This window comes from Marmota flaviventris, chromosome 10 (assembly GCF_047511675.1).
Source record: "Marmota flaviventris isolate mMarFla1 chromosome 10, mMarFla1.hap1, whole genome shotgun sequence".
Taxonomy (NCBI): Eukaryota; Metazoa; Chordata; class Mammalia; order Rodentia; family Sciuridae; genus Marmota; species Marmota flaviventris.
In genome coordinates this window covers 52,362,210-52,386,208 of record NC_092507.1, presented here as the reverse complement: position 1 = coordinate 52,386,208, position 23,999 = coordinate 52,362,210, and the positions used below count along the sequence as shown (strand labels likewise).

Genomic DNA, 23,999 nt, shown 5'->3' with positions numbered 1-23,999 from the left:
TTTTCCTCTTCCTTATTTGCGTCGCTTCCTTTTACATTTTATAGGTGCATGCAATATTTATGTGGCTTTGACCTTTTAAAGCAGTTTTAGAGATTGATTGTTTACATTTAGGATTTTTCTTTAAGGTCTATAAAGTCTTTTGTGCTTTTTCCAGGAAAGGCACTCAGTAAGAACCAAAACAAACAACGGAATAACTCAAATTTGATTGGAGCCAAATCTCTTAGGAGAGTAAGGAAAAAAAATTAGCATTTGTTTTTGTTGTTTCCTTTTCCCTCTTCTAACCCAGTCAAATATTTGAACCATTCCTACTTCAGTCTAGTTCAAAAGTGCTTATGAGCTGTTTAAGGTCAAATTGTAAGCCTTGGACTAGAGAAATCTTGACACTCATTTCAAGGCATGCTTCAGAAATGAGCCAGGAACTATGAAAACAATGTTTATTTCACCAAGTCTCTGAGAAAACTCATGTCAGTATATTTTACATGTGTCTCTTTGACTACAGAGGATGGGGAACCATTATTACTCTGGCCAAATTTTACATGTACCTGCAAAAGCTAGGGCTATATCACTCAGGTTTGTGAGTGTTACCAGGCCTCTGAAAGGTTTGTCAGCAGCCTGGGGATGCTGTGGCAACTGTTTGGCACAGACTGACCAGATGGGATCATATTTAGTTGTTTTCCAGACTCCCTCCCTTTTCTATGTAATTTATTCTGTGAAAAAGTTATCAAGGGGTCAGCAAGAGCCAAAGCTTTATTTTGAGTTGAAAAACCCTATATTTACATTTTATCTCCCCAATTACAAGCTCTTTGACCTTGAACAAGTCACTTAATCTGTTTGAGTCTCAGTTACTCTGGCTGTACAACAGTAATGATATCATCTGACTTGCATATTAGCTATTTGGATTCACTGAGATAATGGATATAAAAGCCCCTAGTATAATTCTTGGCAATTCATATTAATTAATATATATTAGCTTTCTCTATTTATGCCACAAAACTCTATAAGATGTTCCATAGAAAAACTATGTAAATTCAAAGTTTCATACCTGTTGAACATCACGTTACAAACCAGCCTGCACTAAAAATAGAATTAAGATTAAGCCTTATCTATAAAAATGATAATTTTCCTGAATGGAAATGATACTTCTATGACACAGCAGTGAGGAGCTCATCTCTCCAGTAAGATGACTACTGCCCAGTATAACTGCTGTAACCAAACTGATTTGAGCCTATATTTCCAGTAAGTGGCTTTTGCCCAGAGTAACTGCTATAATCAAACTGATTTGGGTCTCTCAGCCACCCAGGCTCCGCAATAACAGAAATGACAGGACAAGACTCTCATTGAACAATGACATTGCACTAGAAGATTGAATCCCTGGGATATCTAGAAGTACCTGGAAGGCCAACCAAGTCTAACCTCCTGAATATGCAATAACATTAACCTCTTTATTTTCTTCTACTTTTATAGTAGTATTAAGTAGTAAGGATTACAAGTCACATTACATAAAATACCACAATGTTTATAAATTGGCTAGCTGGAAGCTAGGATATCAAAACAGTTGAACCCCTATTCCACCCATGCCCCAATCCACTGTATGATCTTCAGTGTGTGTGTGTGTGTGTGTGTGTGTGTGTGTGTGTTATGGCAAATATTCACACTTAGCAAGAGAACATTGGTTTTGCTTGGGGTGGAAATTCTGAAAATGAAATTTTAGCATTTAAAGAACTCTAAAATTTTACCAAGAAATATGATTTACATAATAGCAAAAATATTAAGACTCCTAAGTTTAAAAAAGAGTCTAAACAGCAAAGTAAAATAAAATGAAACAAAGACCAATAGTTCCAATTGTGTTATTCCACTTATTAGACAAAAGGATTAGCTAATTTAAATGTGAAGACTTTTTTCCTCTAAAATTTATTATGGGTGTCCAACGAATAATATGGCCACTAACCCACAGAGAACATAAATATTTGTTGAATGACTAGTCCTCTGGATTTGGCACAAGAAGAAAAGACAGGCTTTGGAAGCAAGAATTCTACACGATTTAAGTGAATTCCTTTGCTGAGAGGCTTGGGAGCAAGGTCCTGGCCTTCCTGAGAGTAAGAGCCTGTCAGGTTTCAGCTCAAAATGTAGTACGGGTGCTCCATTCAAAGTGAGGGCAGTGACCCTGAGTTCCTTGTCAGGACCTCGAGCAACTTAAATGCTGAAAGATGTGAATGGAAAGCAAAAGGGGATGTGGGTTGATTTTGCACAGAGAAGGGAAGGTTTAAGTGGGCTATCATAGAACAGCTTTCAAAGATTGTTGGAAGGACAACCTTTCTCTTAAACCAAAGAGAAAGAGATTGAAGATAGGATTCGAAAGGATTTTTTAAAATTGTGTTAAAAATCCAATACATAAAGCTGACCATCTTCATTATTTTTAATTATACAATATAGTAATTTTAATTATGTGTACATTATTGTGCAATAAAAGGATTTTCTGACTGTGAAGTTGGTAAACAATGAACAATGTTGAATCACTCTCTCTGTCTACTCTGAGGAAATAGGGAATCTCCTTCTTCAAAATTTTAAAGTAGCTCACATTCTTTCTTTTTTTGTGATGCGGGGGGTGGGGGGCGGTGGGGACGGACCAGGGATTGAACTCAGGCACTGGACCACAGAGCCACATCCCCAGCCATATTTTGTATTTTATTTAGAGACAGCGTCTCACTGAGTTCCTTAGCACCTCGCTTTTTGCTGAGGCTGGCTTTGAACTCGCAATCCTCCTGTCTCAGCCTCTGGGGTTGTCAGCGTGTACCATCGCGCCCAACAGTAGCTCACATTCTGAGCCCTGAGGGCCTTACTGAGATGATTTCTTAAAAATCCCGTCTAACCCAACAGTTCCAGGGCAAGGCCAAGCTCTGGCAAGCCCAACACTGGAGTGGACACACAGAGGAAAGCCATGTTTCAGGTGCCTTGGGCAGAAGATACATGATTAGTCTTTGCATTGGCTGAAGATGAACTCTAGCACCTGAACTCTGATTCTATGTCATCTGATTTCCAAGCATAGTATGTTTATGATGCTTTGCTTGAACTTGAAGCCTGTGGAATAAGTGCAGCTCTGCACAGCTGATTTTACCTTGGGTTTATATGCATTCAGCATCGACATCTCTACATTTTGGCCTCTGACGTGTTTTGGTTGCCGCTGCACTGGTGGTGATGAGGACTTCTGGTTATTGCGGCAGACACAGATAAAGACGAAGAGGAAAGCAATGGCCAGGGGAATGGCCACACTTGGCACCAGTATGTACAGGATTTCCATTTTATTCTTCTCCTTGGAATCCTTCGAATCTGGGTTCAGAAACAAAAAAAGAATATGAGTTATTTTGTTAAAATAACATGTATAACATTACATTGCATAGTTTAAAATGACCCTCTTCTATTCTTCTATACACACAAATCCACAGTGAGAAAAAAGAATCCGTTGCTTATTAAAATTTGTTTCCATCAAACCTTCAACATAACTTATTGAAGTTTAAAAGTTTAAAGTTCAAACGTTTAAAAATTATAGAGAACATTATAAAAGATTTTGTATGGGTGTGGGTTGTCCTCTGGTGCTGCCTCTCTCTAGCAGCAGACCTGCATTTCTCTAACACCTTAAAAGTTAAACACCACATAAATGGACTATATACATGCAAGAGCCTTAATGTGGACCACAGGGGTCTTCTTCTTTTGGACGCCAGCCCAGATCAACCATCACCACCACATGGTGTTCCAGACATCAGACCCTTGTCTTGGCTGGTGTGGACTTACAGGTCCTGTCCTGTATCTGCCAGTTTCAATGTTGCTAAAGAATGCTGAGCCCAGTGTCCCAAAAGCAACTGGCAGGAGAATATGGGGCTCTGAAGTCAGGGCCCTATGGGTCTCTGATGAGCTTTGTGACCTGTTCAAATCATTTGTGTCTCTGGGTTTCACTTTTTCTCATCTGCAGAAGTGAAGTGGAATGTTCTGGATGGTGTGTACAATTCCCTCCAGCACAGAAGTACTGTATAACTTGACACTTTTTTGAAACCCCAGAATTCTTCTTAAATGGTTTCATATGAACCCAATAATTATGAGTGCTAACACTTTGAAGTATGTTTTTGAAATTTTATACATCCACTTTACCATTTGCTGGCAAAGACTATATGTACAGAAGGGTATGATGTATGCTTTTTTGAAAAATTGGTTTGGGTCTGACCATTAAAACCAAAAACTTAAGGCATATATTTTCATCAATGAATTATTTGACTGGTAAAACAAACATGGAATGGTAATTAGAGGGGTTATATAATGGCATGCTCTGATCACTAAAATCGACTATCTTTTTAAAAGAAAATCCAAATTGTGAAAATTCAGCTTGACACCAAATTCAGAGATGATTATTTATTTTACAAAAGAATTAACATGCATCCCTTCAGTGTGATCCTTCCACCCCTTCAGTAAGTCACTAAACAAAAGCTACTATATGCCCAGCGCTATTCTAGGTAGTGGGAATATAAAATTACGTAGGACGTGTCCTCTGCCCTTAAGGGGAGTCTTGTAATGAAATAGAGAAAAAGTAATCACAATGTGTTATTATACAAAAGTATGAATAGAAGGATGAAAAGACCCAAGCCTTCCTTTAAATAGAGAGCTTCCTGCTGGGCACGGTGGTGCACACCTGTAAATCCCAGCTATTCAGGAGGCTGACATAGGAGGATGGCCAATTTGAGGCAGCCTGGACAACTTAGTGAGATAGTGGCTCAAATAAATAAATAAATAAAATAAGATAAAATAAAATAAAATTTAAAAAGGCTGGGGCCAAAGCTCCATGGTAAAGGATTTACCTAGTATGTGTGAGGCCCTGGGTTCTATCCCCTAAAAGAAACAAGAGGCAGGGGCACTTCCCTGGTACATGTAAAGACAGTATACTAAAAATAATAATTTTAATCCCTTTTCATATTTCTACTGGCACAAAATCAGGTTTGTGATCATTATCACTATGGATCAGGAACATTTAAAAACGAACTCATTTTATCCGCACAGCTAACTCTAGGAGGTAGGTGACATCCTTACCCCCATTTTCATAGGCAAGGAAGCTGATGGACAGAGTGGTTAAGTAACTGGCCCAAGGACATGCAGCTGGATCTTCCCCATCAGTCTTGTTCCTAGCCTCTGTGCTGCACCAGCACCAGCGATTGGGGAACACCTGCTATTTTGTGCCCATCTTCCCACAGTAGGGGTCCTTGGGTTCATGGAGGTGAAAAGGGTGAGGGGGATCTGACAGGTGGAAAATAACACTGGTGCTGGCTTTGAACTCCCTAGTATATCCCTGGTACCAGGTAAATGTGCAACCTCGCATCTCTGGAAGGTCCACTCTTCACTGCCAGGTGCATCTGCATGTCGGTGGATGGATGGAGAGGAATCATACCAGTTTGAGGATGTCTACAGCAAGGCCTCCTGTGAGCTCACAAGACACACAGTGGGTACACTTAGATACACTGCTGTGGATTAAGGGAAGTAGACATTTTAAAGTCAGAGACCTCACATTTAGTTCCTTTGTCATTATGTAGGTGAATTTGAGTCAGCACGTAAGACACTGAGTAAACTTGTCCACAAAGTAAAAATAATAATACCCACTTTATAGAATTGTTGTAAATAACAAACAGTGTAACACGGAATTTACCTATTCTAGTAACTATAATGACTTGATCACTCAAAGTTCACTGTTAGAGTAAAAGGGGATTCTGGGATCAATGTTTGGGACTGGGAATTTTAAATAACCCTTAGCAAGAAACAACCTCTCTGATCTCTATTTCCTTCTTTATTCAATGGGAATGAATCACCCAATCTTATTTAGTTCATGCAAGAATCAAATGAGATAATGTTCACGAAAGAACCTTGAATAATTGAAAATTGCTATACAGTTGTTGGATGCTCTGTTATTAACATTATAGAATTTCTCAGTACCCTGGGGTGGGGGCAGATCTCTGTTATTCTTGGATTTTCAGTGAAATCATTATAAGCGTAACGATTACAAAAGGAATGAGGCTAATTCAGTACTAATGTAATGCTAGTCATTTTTCCAGCCTGGATTTTTAGCAACAAGAGAAAGTAAGGTCTCACCTGTCTGGCAAACAAAGGAGTCTATTCTGTATTCATAACCTATCAGCTTATTCATGGAAGGCCTTTTACTGTAAATGGGCGGTCTGGGACAAATCCCCCTGTAGTTCTGCAGGAGAACAAACTTCAAGAAGCTAAATCCTTTAAATACACTCAAACTTGGCTCCTTCTGCTTACACAGAGGGTATGCAAAGGAGTACAAGGGGTGCTATGTCTTCCTGCCAAGTGAATAATCAAGCAGAACAATACGCGGTGGTGTTGGAGGTGACAGAAAACAAATGCAGGACTATTGTAAGTCTATCATACAACACGGTTCCTTCCCTACACGACTCTGCATTTGGCCAGAAGGGGGTTCCATCTCTGGCTCAAAAAACCTTTAAAAAATATTTTCCATAGCACAATTAGCCTTACTTCTGCCCAGCCCCTTTTAAATGTCCAATCATTCTTATTTCTCATTTTAACCCAGCACTTGAGTGTTATCTCCATCTTACAGAAACAGAAATTGAGGCTGAGAAAGGATAAATGATGGACCAAAGTTGGACAGTGGTGGAGCTTCTGGGTTGGAATGTTAGCAAGCCTGTCTGGCTTCAGTGCTTCTATGAATCTTAAATTACATCACTAATGAAAATTATTCCAAAATATTATATGGAATTGTTTTTGATCATTCTTAAGATTCCAAGGTTCCCTTTCAGTGAGAACTAATATCTCATGGGTAGTCATACTGTTAGGACGTTGCATTGGAACAATGGACATTATTCTCACTCGAAAGGGTAATGGAAACCTCTAATGTGTCATGCAGAAAATTGGCTGCAAATTAGAATGGTGAAGATTTTTTAATACTTTGGAATAACTGCTTAAAAGTTAAATGCACATATTAGTTACATCAAGTTAAATACTTGGGATTTTTGAAACCAATAATTTATTCCAGATCACATAATTAATTTCCGTTTAAAAATCAACAATTTGGTATCTCAATTCACATCTGACATTCCTGTTTTATTTTTACAATGACATTCAATACTTTGATTAGTAATTAAATATATTAGAGAAAATATTCTATTCTTACCCTGGGGTTTACAGCAAGGTAATCATGATTTCTTACTCAGAAGATACTTTTGTAAAGTGAAACATCATCTGGGATATTACTTTGAGTTAAAACAAGGAAATGCTCTGATTTTAAGAATGCCAAAGGTGGGAAGAAATTTGAGTGAAAGTTAGAATTCAAAGGAAATGAAACAAGTTTAAATTATGGCCTTGTTTGAAAAATTTTTAAAAACTAAAAGGAAGTAAAAAACAATCACTATTATTTATTATTTAAAAATTATAAAACAAGCAGGTCCATGGCAATAATGATATTTACATATACCCTTGGAAACCAAAAAAAAAGATGGTAATTAGGCCTTAACCTGGCTTGCTGGCCCTGGCATTCATTGTTTTGATTTGATGATGGAAATACTAAGTAGATCGTCTATTGCTTAATGTATTCTCAAGTAAATTCTTTAAGGAAAGAAAGAAAGAAAAGAAAAGAAAATAGGCCATATCAGTGATTAAAATTTTCTCTATAGAAAAATGTTTAAATTATAAAAAGTTAGGGGCAAAAATTCATTTGTGAGCACTCGGGAAAATCTTAGTAACTGCCATCTATACAAGTTCACTAAAATTTTCTACACAGTCAGGGCCTCAAGTTTCCTTTCCTATAAAAGGAAAGAGTTGGGCTCGTCTTTGTTTTTTAATAATTAAAGAGAATTTCAATTGTAAAAAATACACAACATAAAATTACTGTCTTAATCACTTGTAATTACAGTTCAATATTGTTAAGTATATTCACCCTGTTGTATGACCCATCTACAGAGGTTTTCATCTTATGAAATTGAAACTCAGATCCACTGAACAATTCTTCATTTCTCTCTCCTTCAGACCTGACAACCACAATTCTACTTTCTGTTCTTATGAATTAGACTATTTTAGGTGGAATCCTTGATAAGTGGAATCATATGGTATGTCTTTCTCTGACTGCCTTATTTCATCATGTTATAGCATGTGACAGGATTTCCATATTTTTAAAAACTGCATAATATTCCATTTTATGTACATACCATGTTTTCTTTATCATTTATCCATTGATGGATATTTGGGTTGCTTTCGCCTGTAGCTCTTGTGGATAATGCTGAAATGAACATGGGTGTGCAAATAGCTCTTCAAGATCTTGCTTTCAAATCTTTTGGACAAATATCCAGAAATGGGATTGCTGGATTATATGGTAATTCTATTTTTATTTTTTTGAGGGACCTCCGTACTATTTTTAATGTACTGCACCATTTTGCATTTATCAGCAGTGCACAACAATTCCAATTTCTCCACATCTTCACTAAAAACTTTTTCTTGGATAATGGTCATCCTAATAAGAAAAGTGAGGTAGTATCTCACTGGAGTTTTGATTTGCATTCTCTAATGTTAGTCATATTGAGCATCTTTTCACATGTTTGTTGGCAATTTGTGTGACTCCTTTGGAGAAATGACTTTTGGAGTCCTTTGTTCACTTTTTAATTGGGCAAATCTTTAGGTGCCAAAGTTTGATAAATTGTATAAAATTAAATCTCTTTCATTTTTCATAGAGGGGTAGATCAAGCAAATTTAAACTTCAGCAAAACATCAATCAAGTTGTAATTGAAACATGATTTTCTTATGAAAAAAATGGATAAATATTAGTATCATTAGATAGAATTGTAATTCACTATATGCCTTTACCTAAAAGTGCTAATCATAAATCAACACTGAATTATAGAGGGTTATACTTTAGAAAAATTGCTTGCTCAAGATTGTCATTGATCATGACAACTTGAAAAATTCCTGAATCTAGGAAAGTTACCCAATTGTTTAACTATTGAAATAAAAAGTGAGAAGCTCATACAATAGGCTAAAACAATGAATCTAAACCGGCAATTGAAACTTTACAAATAGATATAATAACTTGCAGTTAGGCTATAGACTTGTTTTATAAAATCCATAATTATAAAAACCTACTAAATATTGATGTAATCACTTTCCCCCCAACCCCTCAAAAAGGGAATGCTAACAAGTTTTAGTGGAGATTTGAAGGCTCAGTTGCACCCAGCAACAGCATGATGAAATTGCTCTAAAATTTTCTCATATGGCACTTATAGCAGTGTAATAACCCTCACTGCAATACTGAGTAATGATTAAGAACATCACAGCCCTCTTGTACTTTCTCTGGTTACAAAACACCTAAGGGTGTCTCGTATTCTGAAGAGGTGTTCTCTATTTTAAAGAAGGGCTTTGAAGGAGTAAGAAATACCCATAAGAGGAGAATGGGTAAGAAAAAAAGTAAGAGGGGCTATGTGCTTTTCAGAACAAAGAGAAATCAAATAAAGAATATGAAAGATGTCTTCAAATCTGTATGAGGAATTACATATACCCGGGAATAAAAACCCAATCTATTTCCACATCATGTACATCCACAAGATTGGGATCCTAATTAGAAGAAGATAGACACCATGTATGTATAAATAGGTCAAAATCTACTCTAGTTTCATGTATAATTAAAAAGGACAAATTTTTTAAAAAAGAAAGAAAAACCTCAATCTAATTCATAGACTTGCTCCTTATGAGGGTTATTTTTTTTTCTTTTTAGTTAGTGGTCAGCATTAAAAATAATCAGATTTCACATAGAAGTTTTGTTTTCTATCTTACAAAAGCAGACTTTTGAGCAGTGGGAGCCATTCCACTTTGAGTGGAACAATTTCTCCATCTCTGGAGCCATCTGCCAATGTGATTGACATTTGTGATTTTTACGGTTCCTCCCAAGGTTCTCTGATTTTATAAACTACATTGGCATAACTTATTTGGACTCTTACTAAATTTTTGACTCTCACATGAAGCAATTTAAAACCCATGATGATATTTCTCTGTAGTGCCCTCAGCCCATCAGATCCAGTCAATGAGACTGACCTCTGTGCATGGTATCAATGGGCACCCTTGACCATTGATAGGTTCATCCAATTAAAGTCATTAGCAGGAGATAAAGGCAAGAAGAGTATGGTTGATGGATTTGTTCCTCTAGCCTCCTCCTTACTGGGTTGCTGAGGATTGTTGGCATTCCTCTACTAAATGCTACCACGTGCCCTAGACAGCCTTCTGGTCAGCCTTGGTAGGCTGGTAATACTTTCCATTCCTTCTAGTCTCAGATCCTGCACCTTTCCTTATTGGTTTCTCCTAATAACCCTGTATAGACAATTTTTTTGTAAAATTCCCCTGAGTCTATTGGGTCATTCGTTTCTTGCTAGAACCTTGACTGATACAAAGGCAACAGCAACAATCATTGAGGCTTAACATCAGAATTCTGTTACCAAAAGGCTAAGATGACAATGACCACTTCCTGCTGGCATGGGTGGCCCCCAAAGAGTCAGGGGCTTTCAAAAGCTTATTTGAAGAGAAGTTTACACGCTGGGTAAATGACTGAATATGTACTGGGGACACCTAAAAAAAACTTTGAGAGAAAATTATTTTATGGTTAAAATGTTTATGGAATATGACTTAGCTATAAATAACTTTTGGGTCACTATTGTTCTTTTTTGAAAATGTATAAAGGCTGGAAACTAAAGGGCATCTTAGAAATCTCTGTAGCATAAAATAAATGTTCTAGAAAGCTTCAAAGTATGCAAAATCACTGCTTTATTCTTTTCTTCTTTACCCTCTCCCCACCATTCAGTTCACTGTAATGTTCAATTTTGGTTTGAAGAAATGGCTGAGAGACAAATTGCCTCACAACAGGTCTTCTATGAAATATGGGAGAAGGCTGCTGACAGAATAAGTTAAAAACTGCAGTGTTCACAATCTGGAAAACATCTGCCTTGCCCCGAACTGTAAACCACCACATTGTAGAAAATGGTTTATGACAAAGCAGAACCTGGGGCGGGTGTTTGTAAGGTCATGGGACAAGTCAAGGCTATTCAGGCACAGAAGAAGGCTATATGCCCTTTGGCAAATTGTTCCAAGCCCAGGTCTTAAAAGGAAATATAAAAGCAATAGACCAGGTTAAAAACTCCAAATGTAGCCAAATGGTTTACTACTTTTCTTATCAATGAGACTCTTCAGTGAAGCTAGTTTAGGAGCAAAAATAATACTACTGCTAGTGGGTTTGGATTGTTTGGTTGAGGGGAAACAGACAATGCTGGCAAGGTTAGAGGAAAAACTGTGACCTCAAGACTTGATCAACTAAGATAAAGGGTCAAGGCTTGACTATGGAAACACCAAAACAAGCAGGATTCTGCCTCTCCATACAAATCAAGAAAGCAACAAAAGGGATCTCAGTAACTTGGGGAGGAAAAAAGAATATAAGTCATGCAAAATGGCAAGATCATTGCACAAGGAACTTCCAGAAACACTAATGTTCCCACAGATTAGCCCACAAAGCTGGGTAGAAAAGCATTGGTAAGGGCCACAGTGAAATGGTGACCCTGAGAGGAGCGCGTAGATGCCAGTTTGGGGGAAAAAAATCAGCAAAATATTTCTTTTTCAAGTTTCTACCCAACCCATGATACTTGGCTTCAGAGGTGACCGATGACTGCACATGGAAGGTGCAGGCCAGATCTCCAAGGTGATGGCTAGCTTTGAGTATTGGAGATCTGGGATAGCCAGGAAGTGGCCAGGAAAAAGGGAAACACCATGAGACCTGGGTGGAGTTGCTGGGGGAGCTAGACCATATCGGGGCTGAGTCTAAATGAGGCACGCTGGATTCTTCAGAGAAGATGCCTTTGAAGCTGAGCGTTCCATTTCTATATCTCTGCATATGTGAATAAGCAAATCAATGGACAATATTCCAGAGAATTCATAATAATCAAAGGAAAATGATAAAGGAATATTTATTCATCTGAAATAGTCTAGAATTTGTTCTAGAAGCAGTTACAGCGTGGCAGACAGAGGGTGGGATCTGGGACAGGGTTGTGTGGATCTGGTTTGAGTCTTGGCCTTGGTAAAAATAACACTGCCTCAACTTCTGCATCAGTAAGGTGGAGATGATCTCTTTGATCTTGTGGTTATTGTGAGGATTAATTAGTTCAATACATTTTATTATGCATGAGCTAAGTCTTGGGCCAGATCTAGTAGAGAGAACTAAGGATAATGTTCAATAAGCACCGTCACCATTAAAATGCAGAGCACAAAGCACTGGGAACTAGATGACAATACTTAGTGCAATCTAGCCCCTTTCTTCATTGGATTCTCCACTGGACTTAAGCTGCCTGAGGGCCTGGTCTGATCTATCTTGCTGGAAAATTCTGAAGCACAGTAAACCTCAACATATACTGGTTTAGTGACTGACTGAATTGTAATACTTTACCATTGTAATTATCAGATGCCAGGCACATGAAAGAAAAGAGGGAGGGTGAGAGGTCGAGTCTTTCTCAAACTATCATCTGTTTTGTCCTTTCTTTTTGTGTCCTCTAGGCACTTTCTGGGCATAGACATGCAATCCTCACCAAGCCAATTTCCAAAATTCACAGGGGCCACATTAAGTTGTCCTTCATCTTGTGTTCTGTCCCAGAGTGAAAGTTCATGAATAAAACAATCTGCAGCAGACTGTTTATTCTAGAAAGTACAACCAATGTTCATATTTTCTATTTAATTAGGCCTATACTTTTTTTTAGCCTTACTTACTTGAAATTCAAACAAAAGATGTCATTAGGGAAAATGAGAAACCCAGGAAGATTCTGAAATCTCAACTTGGAAATGTAAATAACTAAGGAACATTCCCACAACAGTCCATCCCACTTGGGATGGCAGAAAAGGACTCATTTCAATCCTGTTCTACTAATTTACAACTCATTGTGAGATAAACAGTTATAGTTAATATTGGTCTATCTATCCGTCTGTTTGTTCCCACACAGAGTCATATACATACATAAATCACATAGTTTAAAAGGCAGGCTGTAGGTTGTAGTGCTTGCTCCCTTTCCTTTTAGCCATGTGACCTTGGATAAGTTATTTAACCTAAGTCTCAGTTTTCTTTCTTGGGCATTAAAAACAAACAAGTAAAAAAAAAAAAAAAAACCTACCCATAAGTATATGGAATTGCTTATTCATGACAGATTGCATTTAAAAAAAAAATCTCTTAGTGTAGTTTTTGGCCGGCTGTAACTATACAATAAATGGTAATAAGTGTTTAGTATTGTTTTTCTATTGTCTATGATTGTATAGTATAGAAAAAGTTTCCTTGACCCTGGCGTTATTGACATTTGGAGCTGGAGAATCTTTGTGTGGGCTCTTCTGGGTTTTGCAAGGTGCTTACCAGCGTCCCTGGCCAGTAGCATCCTCTAGACCCCTCTGTGGTGATAATAAGGAACCTCTGGTGCAGAACAAAGAGTGGTGGTCTAAAGAGAGGAGACCTGGTTTCTATGAGGTAAGTGATCTTAGATGGGCCTCTCACCGCTCTGGGCCTTGGTTTACTCATGGTTAAGGGGGCCGGAAATTCCTACTTCATCTTTTATGGTTTTTGTAAGGATGAAATAAGAAAAAATCAAATGCTCTACAGAATTTATAAAAGTAGGATTCCATTATGATTATTTTGTCAGAGGTGGGCTACTGAGGGTCGCGATCATGAGAAATCTTGCCTCGCTCAGTCTGCAGTCGACACTGACCTGTTCTCTTCTGGAACTTTCACACTAGGGAGCCACTGGTCTCCCAGCAGCTTCTTATTGATCACATAAGGATTCCCTGTTCCTTTAATGGATGTGTTTGAGGCTTGAGTTGAAGAACTCAAGAGGAACTGTTTTCTTTTAAAATAAAATGAAAGTTTTTTGTTGTTGTTGTTGTTTTTAATCCTAAGTGGTAAAAACTGCCTTGTTATCTCTGGGTTAACTTTCATCTAAATTTATCATTCATGTGACTAGAATGAACCAGTCATCAGAATTTTAACTGTGTCTTCTGCAGGTTAATATTCAGAAAGAATTCTGAGTTTCCAATATCACTGTCCTGATTAATACTGTGATCATTTACTGAAAATCATTTATGATGAATTTCTTCAGCAGTAAGGGGACCTTTTTTGATGTCATATCATATAAGGGAAATGGCATGGTGGAATCTGGAGATTGAGCCTGTTGTTATTCCTTGTATTTATTTTTGCATCTATAGCTTGAAATGAGAGCTAGGAGAGTGCCAAGTAGAAGAATATGAGCTTTGCGTTTGCTCAGATCTATGTGTCAGCAGATGAAAGTTCAGTGGTGGGTCTATCCCACCAATGGCTGGACATCTGATTTAGACAATTCTTTAAAACTTGTGAACCTTAGTGGTACATATTAATAATACCCATCCCACAGCAAGCGTATGAGTTTTGAATGAAGAAAATCATGTTAGGTACCAAGCAATGTGCAGGCACGTATCAAGTATTCTGTAGATGTAAGTGATCTTTCTCTCTCTCTACACACTCAGAAAGAACTTTAAAGGATTTTTCTTCTTCTTTCAGAGCATGTGTTTGGTCTGATGGCTTCAGAAAGGCTATTGAGATGAAAATTAATACTTTTTTGGTATAATGTATAGTCTTGATATTTTTTTTATTTTTTGCAATAGAACTTGAGTCCTGGAATCAGATTGTCAACATATCTTCCAGTTTATGGGCAAATTTCTTCTCTATTTCTGATGACTATTAGCTGGAAATTAAGGATCAGAAGTGACCAGTGGGTTTACCCAGGATGGAATGGACAACACATTTCTCCCTTAAAGTAATTCATTTGGTCCAGCTCCCACTAAACTTCTGCAGTTTTCTCCCTGTCAGCAAAAGGCAAGCCAAGCCAACAGCTCTGGAGTCATTCTTGAGCCCTTCCTCCTTTTGTACCATATCTGATCTACCAGTGATTCCTGTCATCTCCAATCTCAAAATGCATCCAGCCTCTGCCCCTTGCTTCTGCCTCCACCATTCCTCCTCCTGTTCTCAAGGACACTGCATCTCTTCCACCAGATTATCTCTGTAGCTTCCCATGATCTCCTCGCCTCTGCTCTCACCCTTCCTGCAGTCCAGTCTCAACTCAGTTTCCAAGGTAATCCTTTAAGAATGTTCAATGTGAGTTCTGTTCAGAATGCTCTAAGGCCTTCCCTACTCACTCAGGCTCACAGCCTCAGTGCTACAGTGGCTTCCAGGGCACTGCATGATTGGGTCCTATTACCTTTCAGACCTGACCTATCTTCTGCTCTCCTCCTTGCTCGTTCTGCTCCAGCCCCAGTGGCCCCTTACTTCCTCTTGGGTGTGCTAGGCCTACTCTCACTTTAGGGTCTCCACTTAGCCTACCGCCCAGATGAGTAAGTACTTGGCATATAGTAGACACTTGACAAATATCGTGGCACAAATGCCTTGAATAATGATCTAAAGACCCAGCTCCCCTTGGCTTATGTTATCTATGTGTCCCAAATCTATTGCTTCTGGTTTGATAGTTTTTGTTGTTAGTTTCCCAGCAGTGGCGTCCTGATTCTCCCATCATGCCTGGGAAGCCCACTCAATAAGAACTAGTATCAGAAAGATGGATCTGTTCCAGATAGTTCCAAACTCCAGGTCTCATCAACATTTTCACTCTCTTTCTTTTATCTTATAAACATTCTCTAAGTAATGGAACAAACTGACTCAGCAATTCCATTTTCTTTCTACACACTTGTACACTTCTTCTTCTGCAGTATTAATGGACCAGACAGAGAACATAGTTTATCCAGAGAGTGCCCTGGATGAGTGGGCAATGGTTGAAGACTCATCCTGGCTCATGGGTATGCTCTGTGACATACAGAAGACAGTTTTTTATCCGCACAGCTTCCGATATGACTATTGTGCTAAAAAGGTCCACTTTAACATGGACCATTATAGGTCACATCTTTTTCTACAGAGATGATTGTGATAAGCTGTCTCACCTGTGCCTCTGGAAAGCTGGGTCCCTGTTACATCTTCTAGTGCAATGGCTTCAGGTAGAAAAGCAGTTACTTCTTATAGTGTGATCTGGTACCTTACTATTATGTAGAAATATCAAGATTTTTTTTTGAAATTTCAAGATTTATCTACACTAGAAACTGTCTGACATCAAGCAAACACTTTCAATCAAATTTGCTCCCCCATCCCACCCCCCATAGGATTCTTCTAAGTGAAGAGGGGATGGGGTGGGGATCTTTGAGAGGTGATCAAAGACATTAAGGGCAATGACTTGTATTTACCACAGGCTGGGATGTCACACAGGTCGGACTTAAAGTTTTCATCCAAGGTGAAGCACCAGGGCGCCTCCTTCTGATTCCCTGGGTTGCGGCAGTAGGAATGGCCTCCATTCAGCTCTGGGAAGCGGAGGGCAGTGAAGGTGTGCGTGTGGGGATACTGGGAATTCCACGGTTGGCACTGGCGCCCTGATTTGGTCACACTGACAGTCCCCCTGTAGTCTACACCTGTGTTGTTGTAGCACTTGTGATCTGAAAAACACAAAGAAAAGCCCAAACTGTTAAAAAGACACAGAGGCAAAGCTGGTTGGTGTTCCCCAGCCAGCAGTTTCTGGAGGGGAGAGCATCTGATTAACCTCATGGTCAGGGGCCACGTGGGGCAGTCTTCCTGCTGGCTGGGCTTGGACTCAGGGCCTGCCTTGCAGTTACATTCCTGGGAGGATTTAAAGCTTATGCTTCAGGAATAAAACCAGTCTTCTGCAAGTATTTTTAATATTGAGCACAGAAGAAATCAGAACTAGGGTGGGACCTAGAGGTACAGAAGTAATTTACTCGTGAATGGTTCAATGAAGGTTCAAGCCAAGCTTTTCCTAACATTCTAATTGATGGCCTTACAATGAATCATGTGATTAAAGAATCTAGCTGGTAATTCAAAGAAAATGTGTACTAGTGCATTCTGGGTTGCTAGCAGGAGTTAGGGCTCTCTGTGTGGATGGAGTAAATACCCATGGGAAGCAGATCCATTTAAGCAGCCCTCCCAGGTGACCATATTGGCTAAAACTTAAAGCACTGTAGAATCTACTGAGTTGATATAAACTGGAGTTTGGAAGGTTACTGACTATAGTAACAATAGTGATATGAGCACTTACTATGTACTAAGCATTTTTGATCTTTAAATTTATTTAAGTAATAAAATAACATTAACTACTGAAAGGAAATTTAAAAGATTACAAGTTTAATCTAGGTGAAAGGGACATGTACAGAAGAATAGTCTTCCATTGGGTGGTGGAGAGAAGGTAGATGATGGAGGCCAACCTTCATATATGTTATTTTAAATTGCAGTACAATTCACATACCATAAAATTTACCATCAGTGCATTTGGTACCTTTACAATGTTGTGCAACTTCACTACTACGAGGTTCCAGAACACTTCTGTGCATTACTAGTCACTCCCACTACTCCTAATCCCGGCCCCTGGCAGGTATGAATCTGCATTGTATCTCTATAGATTTGTTTATTCTACATATTTCATATAAATGGAATCATACAGTAGTGTCAGGCTTCTTTTATGTTTTCAAGTTCTATTCTGGTTGCAGCATATATATTTGCATTTCATTCCTTTTTATGAATAAATAATATTTCATTGTGTGGATATACCACGATTTATTTACCATTCTTCCACTGATGGACATTTAGGTTGTTTATGCCTTTTGGCTACTGTAAATAGTGCTATTATGAACATTCATATGATAGTTTTTGTTTGAACATCTGTTTGCAATTGTTCTGATCATATACTCAGGGGTGGAATGGTAATTCTATGTTTAGGTTATGAAGAAACTCTCTCCTATTCTTTTAAATGGTTGTTTTTATGCAGCTTGGTGAAGGTACCTCTATCTAGTCTACCATTGAATGCTGAGGCATGGTACTCAGACCATTAGAAGGTGATCTAATGACCAGTGTGAACAATTACTGTCCTGATGTGAATAATTACTGTAGGTCAAGGTCCATTTTCACTATGCCATTGGGTTGCTGGCCCTCAGGTCAGCACAGAAGTTCACACAGAAGGTCAGGGCTACCACTTACTTTTATTTATAGGATCTGCCATGGGAATTCCAATCCGAATACAGTTTGCAGCTTCTGGGCTCTCTGGCTGGGGAAGATCTTCACAGTTTGGCAGTTTTAGCCTCATCAGAATCATGGGATTCGACCTTGCAAAAATGTACTCTGTTTGACACAAGACATTTTCCAGGATTTCACATTCATCGCGACACAAGTCACGGGGCTTTGGGACAGCTGAGGTTTCATCACAGTATGGGAAGGCGTAGTGGCACAGGGAAGGAATGGCAAACTGAGAGCACTTATCAGATAAGTGACTGGAGGTGCCAATCATGGTGAAGGCAGCTGAAAAACAAACACAATTATTAACTCCAGAGGCCAGGGTTTATCTCCTCCGGTTATCTAGTCAACAGATATCAAATACAAACACACATAGGGAGGAATCTGCTGTGCTGAACCCCACAGGGCCGGGAGGAGGAGATTCATTTCAGATGTCAAAGCAGCTTACTTTCACTGGCTTGAAGAAATCATTTTGACTACAAAGTTAAAAAAATATTAAATTACATATGTACTGTTTCCTAATAAAAATAATTAATTAGGTTAAAGTACAATACGTTTTTCATTTTTTTACTACAAAGCAGTAGAACTTCATGTTTCATCCGGGATTTTTTTTTTATTAGTTTTTCAATGCTTCTAAGACATTTGACAGCTACAGGGCAGAACTTGCCTCAGGCAGTGGCTGAGCCTGAGCACAGCATGGAGTTCTGTGTCTTGCCAGATGGCAAGAGTTGCTGGACGAGTTTGGGTAACTTGCTTCATTTCTTTGCGGCTTGAATACTTTCTATTCCATTTTCTGAAAATGAGGCAACTCACTTGGAAGTTCTGGAAGAGCACAATCCAATTGTTCCAGTATGTATCATAGACTATTAGTGCTCCTCCAGCTTAACCTCATCCCAACGGGGCGTCTAGATAAAAAGAGCAGCAGTCTGGAAGGGCAGTCCTGGGGGCTGTTGATGCCCTGTTTCTCAATGTGTGTTTCTTGGGACTTTAATCCTGTAGCTTATTAACAGTGTTTGAGAAACTATGCTTACACAGCCAAACAGGTTTGGAAAATGCTAGGGGGTTAAACAAAGTTATATGGAGGGGGGGAAATTAATAATACGTTCCAGGAAGCTGATGTCCACTGAACAATTATTATAAATAGGTCACCGAATATTTACATGAGAATCTCCCTTTATTTGTGTGAATTCTTGGTAAAAGTTGTGTTAAAATGTTCTTTTTTCTTTTTTTTTTTTTAGGTTGAAATGTGCCTTCAATAGCTCCTTCCTATCAATCCTACATCTGCTCTTTGAAATTTCAGAGTTTTCTTCCTCCTGAAAACTTGAGGGCTTCCAAAAAATGGCAAGTCCATCTTTCCATAGTTGCTTCTCCTAGTTAAATAGCTCCCCCCAGCCTCCTCCCTGTTTTTTTGAAATTCTTCAAGATCATACTTTTTGAACCTTTTGTTGTTCTATATTCCCACCTTGGAATGTTTTGTTTCTGGTACCGACAACCAAACCCACAGCCTGGCACATTCTAGGTAGGTGCTGTGCCACTGAGCAACATCCTTAGCACTTTTAATTTTGAGACAAGGTCTTTCCGAGTTCACAAAGCTGGCCTCGAACTTGGGATCCTCCTGCCTCAGCCTCCCCAGTTGCTGGGGATTATAGGTGTGCACCACCATGCCTGGTTTGAGTTTATTCTTGCCTCTTTCTCACTTGCTTGCACACTTTTTCAATGTATTTTGCAAATTAATGTGTTTCACTGTGGCATTTCCATACATGCATACATACATGGTGCATTGGTTGTGTCTACCTTCCTTCTATTCTCTCTATCCTTCCCTGTTCTTTCCTTCCTTAAATCTTCAAGTTGCTGGACAAACTGTAATAGTCAGATTTGAATTTCAGAAAAACATGGAGGATGTAATTATGTTAAACATTATCTGAAATTCAGACATAACTGGAGAAACGTTTTTGTATTTGCTAAATCTGTCAGCCTTACTAGAATTTCATGAAGGCAATTTCAAAGGACTGCAAAGGGCATGTGGCACAGAAGCATAATGACCACACTCATGAAAAGGACATGAGGCCATGGGAGCCACCAGAACTAGGGTGGAAATGGTCTAAGATGCACTACACCAGCCACACTCATGTGAAAGGGCCACACTCTTAGCTTTCCATCAAAAGAAAATGAAGACAATTAAATTTCAGTGAAGAAAAATGATGAGTAAAATATTGAAAGGTACAGCAGGAAGGCACCTAAGGTTAATCACTCATTTCATACAGGAAGAAAGGATTTTCTTTTTTTCTGATTTTCCATATTGTTAATTGGTGCATTATAGGTGCACATAATGGTGGGATTTGTTGCTACTTATCAGTACATGCACACACTATAACAATATAATGTGGCCAGTGTCATTCCCAGCGGTTTCCCTTTCCCTCTACTCCTCCCTCCCCTAGTCCCTTTATTCACTCTACTGATCTCCCTTCAATTCTCATGAGATTCCCCCACCTTTCATTTCCTTCTTCTAGGAGAAATGGTTTTTGTGGACAAGAAGCAATTTCCCCCAAGTCACTGTAAAGACAGCTCTGGGATTCATGTCCAGAGTTCTAGACTCTAATTTCATTCTCTTTCAGTGTATATCATGTTGCTTCCCAACAGTAAGCTCTGTGAGGGCAGAAACACCCAGCCTGTTTACACCATCACATCCCCAGGTCCGAAGCCAGCTCCTGGCATACTGAAAGCACTCAGTAATATTTATTGAGTGTATGAGTGAATGTGAGATTTCTTAAATCTTCCTTTTCCTCTAAGAGTGATCTTTAATAAATTATTTTAATGTAAATTCCAGAGCACAGAGATCATGTCTCATGATTCTTTATGGCCTTGCTCCCAGCCCTCATGCCTAGCCTACTCCTTTGTCAAGAGAGAAGCTCAATGAAATTGTTGGTGAGAAAAATAGTTATTCAGAGGATAAATATAACTTTATTGTTGTTACCTACCTGTGATCTGATTTTCTATTTCCCCTTGCATATGCAAAGACTCCATATAGACAGTGCGGTTGCCAATAAATCGTGCACATGCAATCCCTCTGTATGGCTGACAGAATCCATCTTCTTCATACTCATCTCTAAAAACAAAGCATGGTGGTTATCTAATGTACTGTGCATTACCCTTAAATGCCACTAGGGGGCACATTTGGGCATAGTATCCTAAAGACAGCTAAAGAAACAAGCTTTTGCTCAGTTCTCAAAACATCACTTAAAACATCTGTTGGTCACGTTGGTCAAGTTTCCTACACCCCCAGAAAATCATCCTGAAGCACAAAATCGTCCTTAAATATGGGAGAAAATGCTTTTATTTTCGCAGCTGGTGGTGGGCTGGAAGATGATGTAGTTATAAGAGTAAAGAGGAAATGAGTTGGAAATCTGGGCACATGTTCTACAGTTTTTTGTTTTTTAAGCACAGATTATTTCTGCTTCATTTGCTACAATGGTGTGGGTGTATTAGCCACAAGATCCACTCCAACTGACATGTCAATTAGGGGGATCCACAGGGTAAGGAGCTGGTTGCAGCTAGAAGGAACCAGAGTGTAGCCTGGATAGGTGGCTTCTTACTGTTTGAGACCTGTCATCTCTGCTATGCAGAAAGACAGCCACGCAAAGCCACACACCTGAACATTTGAGTTGAGTCACTAAATCTTCAGGAATCTGGAGAAAATGTCATTGGAAGTTTTGCCTTAATGTTACCCTAAAATTAAAAAAATAATAATCTTACTAAAATTTTGCTACCTCAAAATAATAAGTAAAAGAAGAAAGTGGATTTCATCTTGAAGACAAAGGGATACCAGTTAATTATTAGAAGTGTGGCAAGTGATGAGACTGGAGATCAGGATCTTCAATGTTAGTTTTAATATAAAAGGTCAGAGGCTATACCTTCCCTAAAATGGACCCAAGACAAAATACAGGACATCCACCTGTTTCTCAAAGGAAGATCATAGATATGTCAAAAGCTGCCTGCCACATTTGTAGGTTGACCTCTACCCTGGATGCTTCTTTTCTGCTCACCTGGCTGCTGTCAATACGTCTCCACGAAATATCATTTCTCTCTTGGGTTTCTTCTAAGTTAAAAGGAAACAATATTTCCTTTCTGGGTTTAATGTGTGGGCATCATTAAATATGTCCTCTATGCCCTCTGAGCCATGTTTTTCTTATCTATAAGATGGGAATGACAATTGATCTCTCTAGCCTCCAAGTATAAGTCATAACAATCCATCAAATAGGGCAAAGGCCTTTTAAATGGCAGAGATGACATTGATTATTATTAAAGTATTTACAAGACTCAAAGAGGAATTTTATTTATAAGACATTTACTAAGCTCCTATCCTGCAACACAGACTGTGGTCAGGGCTTTGGTGCAGGACTTCCCCACTTGTGTGTGTGTGGGGGGGGTGAGGGTCAGTACAGGAGTCTAGGAAGCCCACAATACAGCAGCAAACCAGAAAAAAAAATCTGATAGACAGTTATATTCATTAGTTTTCTATTTCCCACTCTACACCAGTCAGTTTGAAGGTGGGGGTAGGGTAAGTATCTTTAGTTGAGTCTCAAAAATAGCCTGTATTGCAAAGCTCTTAAAATCTTAACCTTTAAGTACACATACAAACGAATATATTGTATACCTGACATAAAGACATTGAAATTTTAATGTTGTGCAATCCTGCAAGCACTCCATATGTTTACTTTCATAAATCCTAGAGTAATGTTGAAGCCTTTTTGGCTTAAATTTTACTTGGGTTGTAAAATTAACCCAACTTTTATTGGGTAACTAATACCATAAACCTATGGGGAGAAGGAAGGTTCTCGATGACCTAGCCTTGGATGCTGTAAACCTAAGTAGAGACCAGAATCCACCCCCACACCACCCCTGCTATTAGAGACTATGCTTTTCTATCCCTCGGCATTAGCAGAGCCCTGGATGTTGAAGGTGTCATTATGAGAACCCTTCGTCCTCCCTTACATTAAACTCTGAAGGCCTCAATTTATATCTCTTGGGAGGACAAAACCCTGGAATTACCCCCAGATATAAATCCCCAACCTACTGGGAGTTCCCATATTTTATGTGTGAAGCTTAGGCTAAACTTCTTACCACCTTTCCAGTTCAAGCCTCTTAAAAAGACTCTTTGAATATATATATATATATTCCGCCCCCCCCCCAAAAAAAAATGGAATGCAATTCCTTAGCTACCCATTTCTTATCAAGGGGTTACAGCTGCAGGTGTATTGAATTTTTTTTTATTATGCTTAGAATTCCTGCTATTCTGACCAATTTCCTGGGGACAGATATTTTCAAAACCCAAAAAGCAAACTAGTATGTAACGTCATTTGCTGGTGAGCAGTTCTCAGCCCTGGCTGCTTGTAAGAATCTCTTGAGGCAGCTTTCAAAAATACCAGTGCTCAGGCCTCGCCTTGGACCTATTAAATCATACTCTCTGGGGGCAAGGCTTAGGAATTCATGCTTAAAAAAAAACCCAAAAAACAAAAACCCACCTCCCAGGTGATTTGAATGTGGTGAAGAACCACAGCACTAAAAAAGCAAACTCCTATTAAGCATCTGCTCCTCTGTGCTGCGTGCGGTGTGAGGTGATTTCTTCACAGCAGCCCCGATAAAGTATCTCATCTTTATTTCACAGGAGGAAACACTGTGGTTCAGAGAAATTAAGTAGCTTGAAATTCACAAAGCCTGGAAGTGGTGGAGCTAGGATTTAAAGGGAAAAATTCAAAGCTCAGGCCATGTTGCTGGATCTGTAACTGTGTTCAGTTTTCCAAGACTGTTCTCCATCAGAAACAACTTGATTGTAAGTAAGAGACTT

At 38.9% G+C, this 23,999-nt stretch overlaps 1 protein-coding gene across 1 annotated transcript in view; it reads right to left on the bottom strand.

Annotated features, from left to right (window-relative positions):
* Ror1 (receptor tyrosine kinase like orphan receptor 1) overlaps nt 1–23,999 on the bottom strand; it is a 379,272-nt gene that overhangs the window by 12,823 nt on the left and 342,450 nt on the right. The window contains exons 5-8 of the mRNA XM_027949535.2: nt 21,133–21,260; nt 18,122–18,439; nt 16,324–16,569; nt 3,116–3,327 (exon numbers count right to left, since the gene is read on the bottom strand). Of these exons, the coding sequence (XP_027805336.2) occupies nt 3,116–3,327; nt 16,324–16,569; nt 18,122–18,439; nt 21,133–21,260 (904 nt within the window). The remainder of the gene's footprint in view (nt 1–3,115; nt 3,328–16,323; nt 16,570–18,121; nt 18,440–21,132; nt 21,261–23,999) is intronic.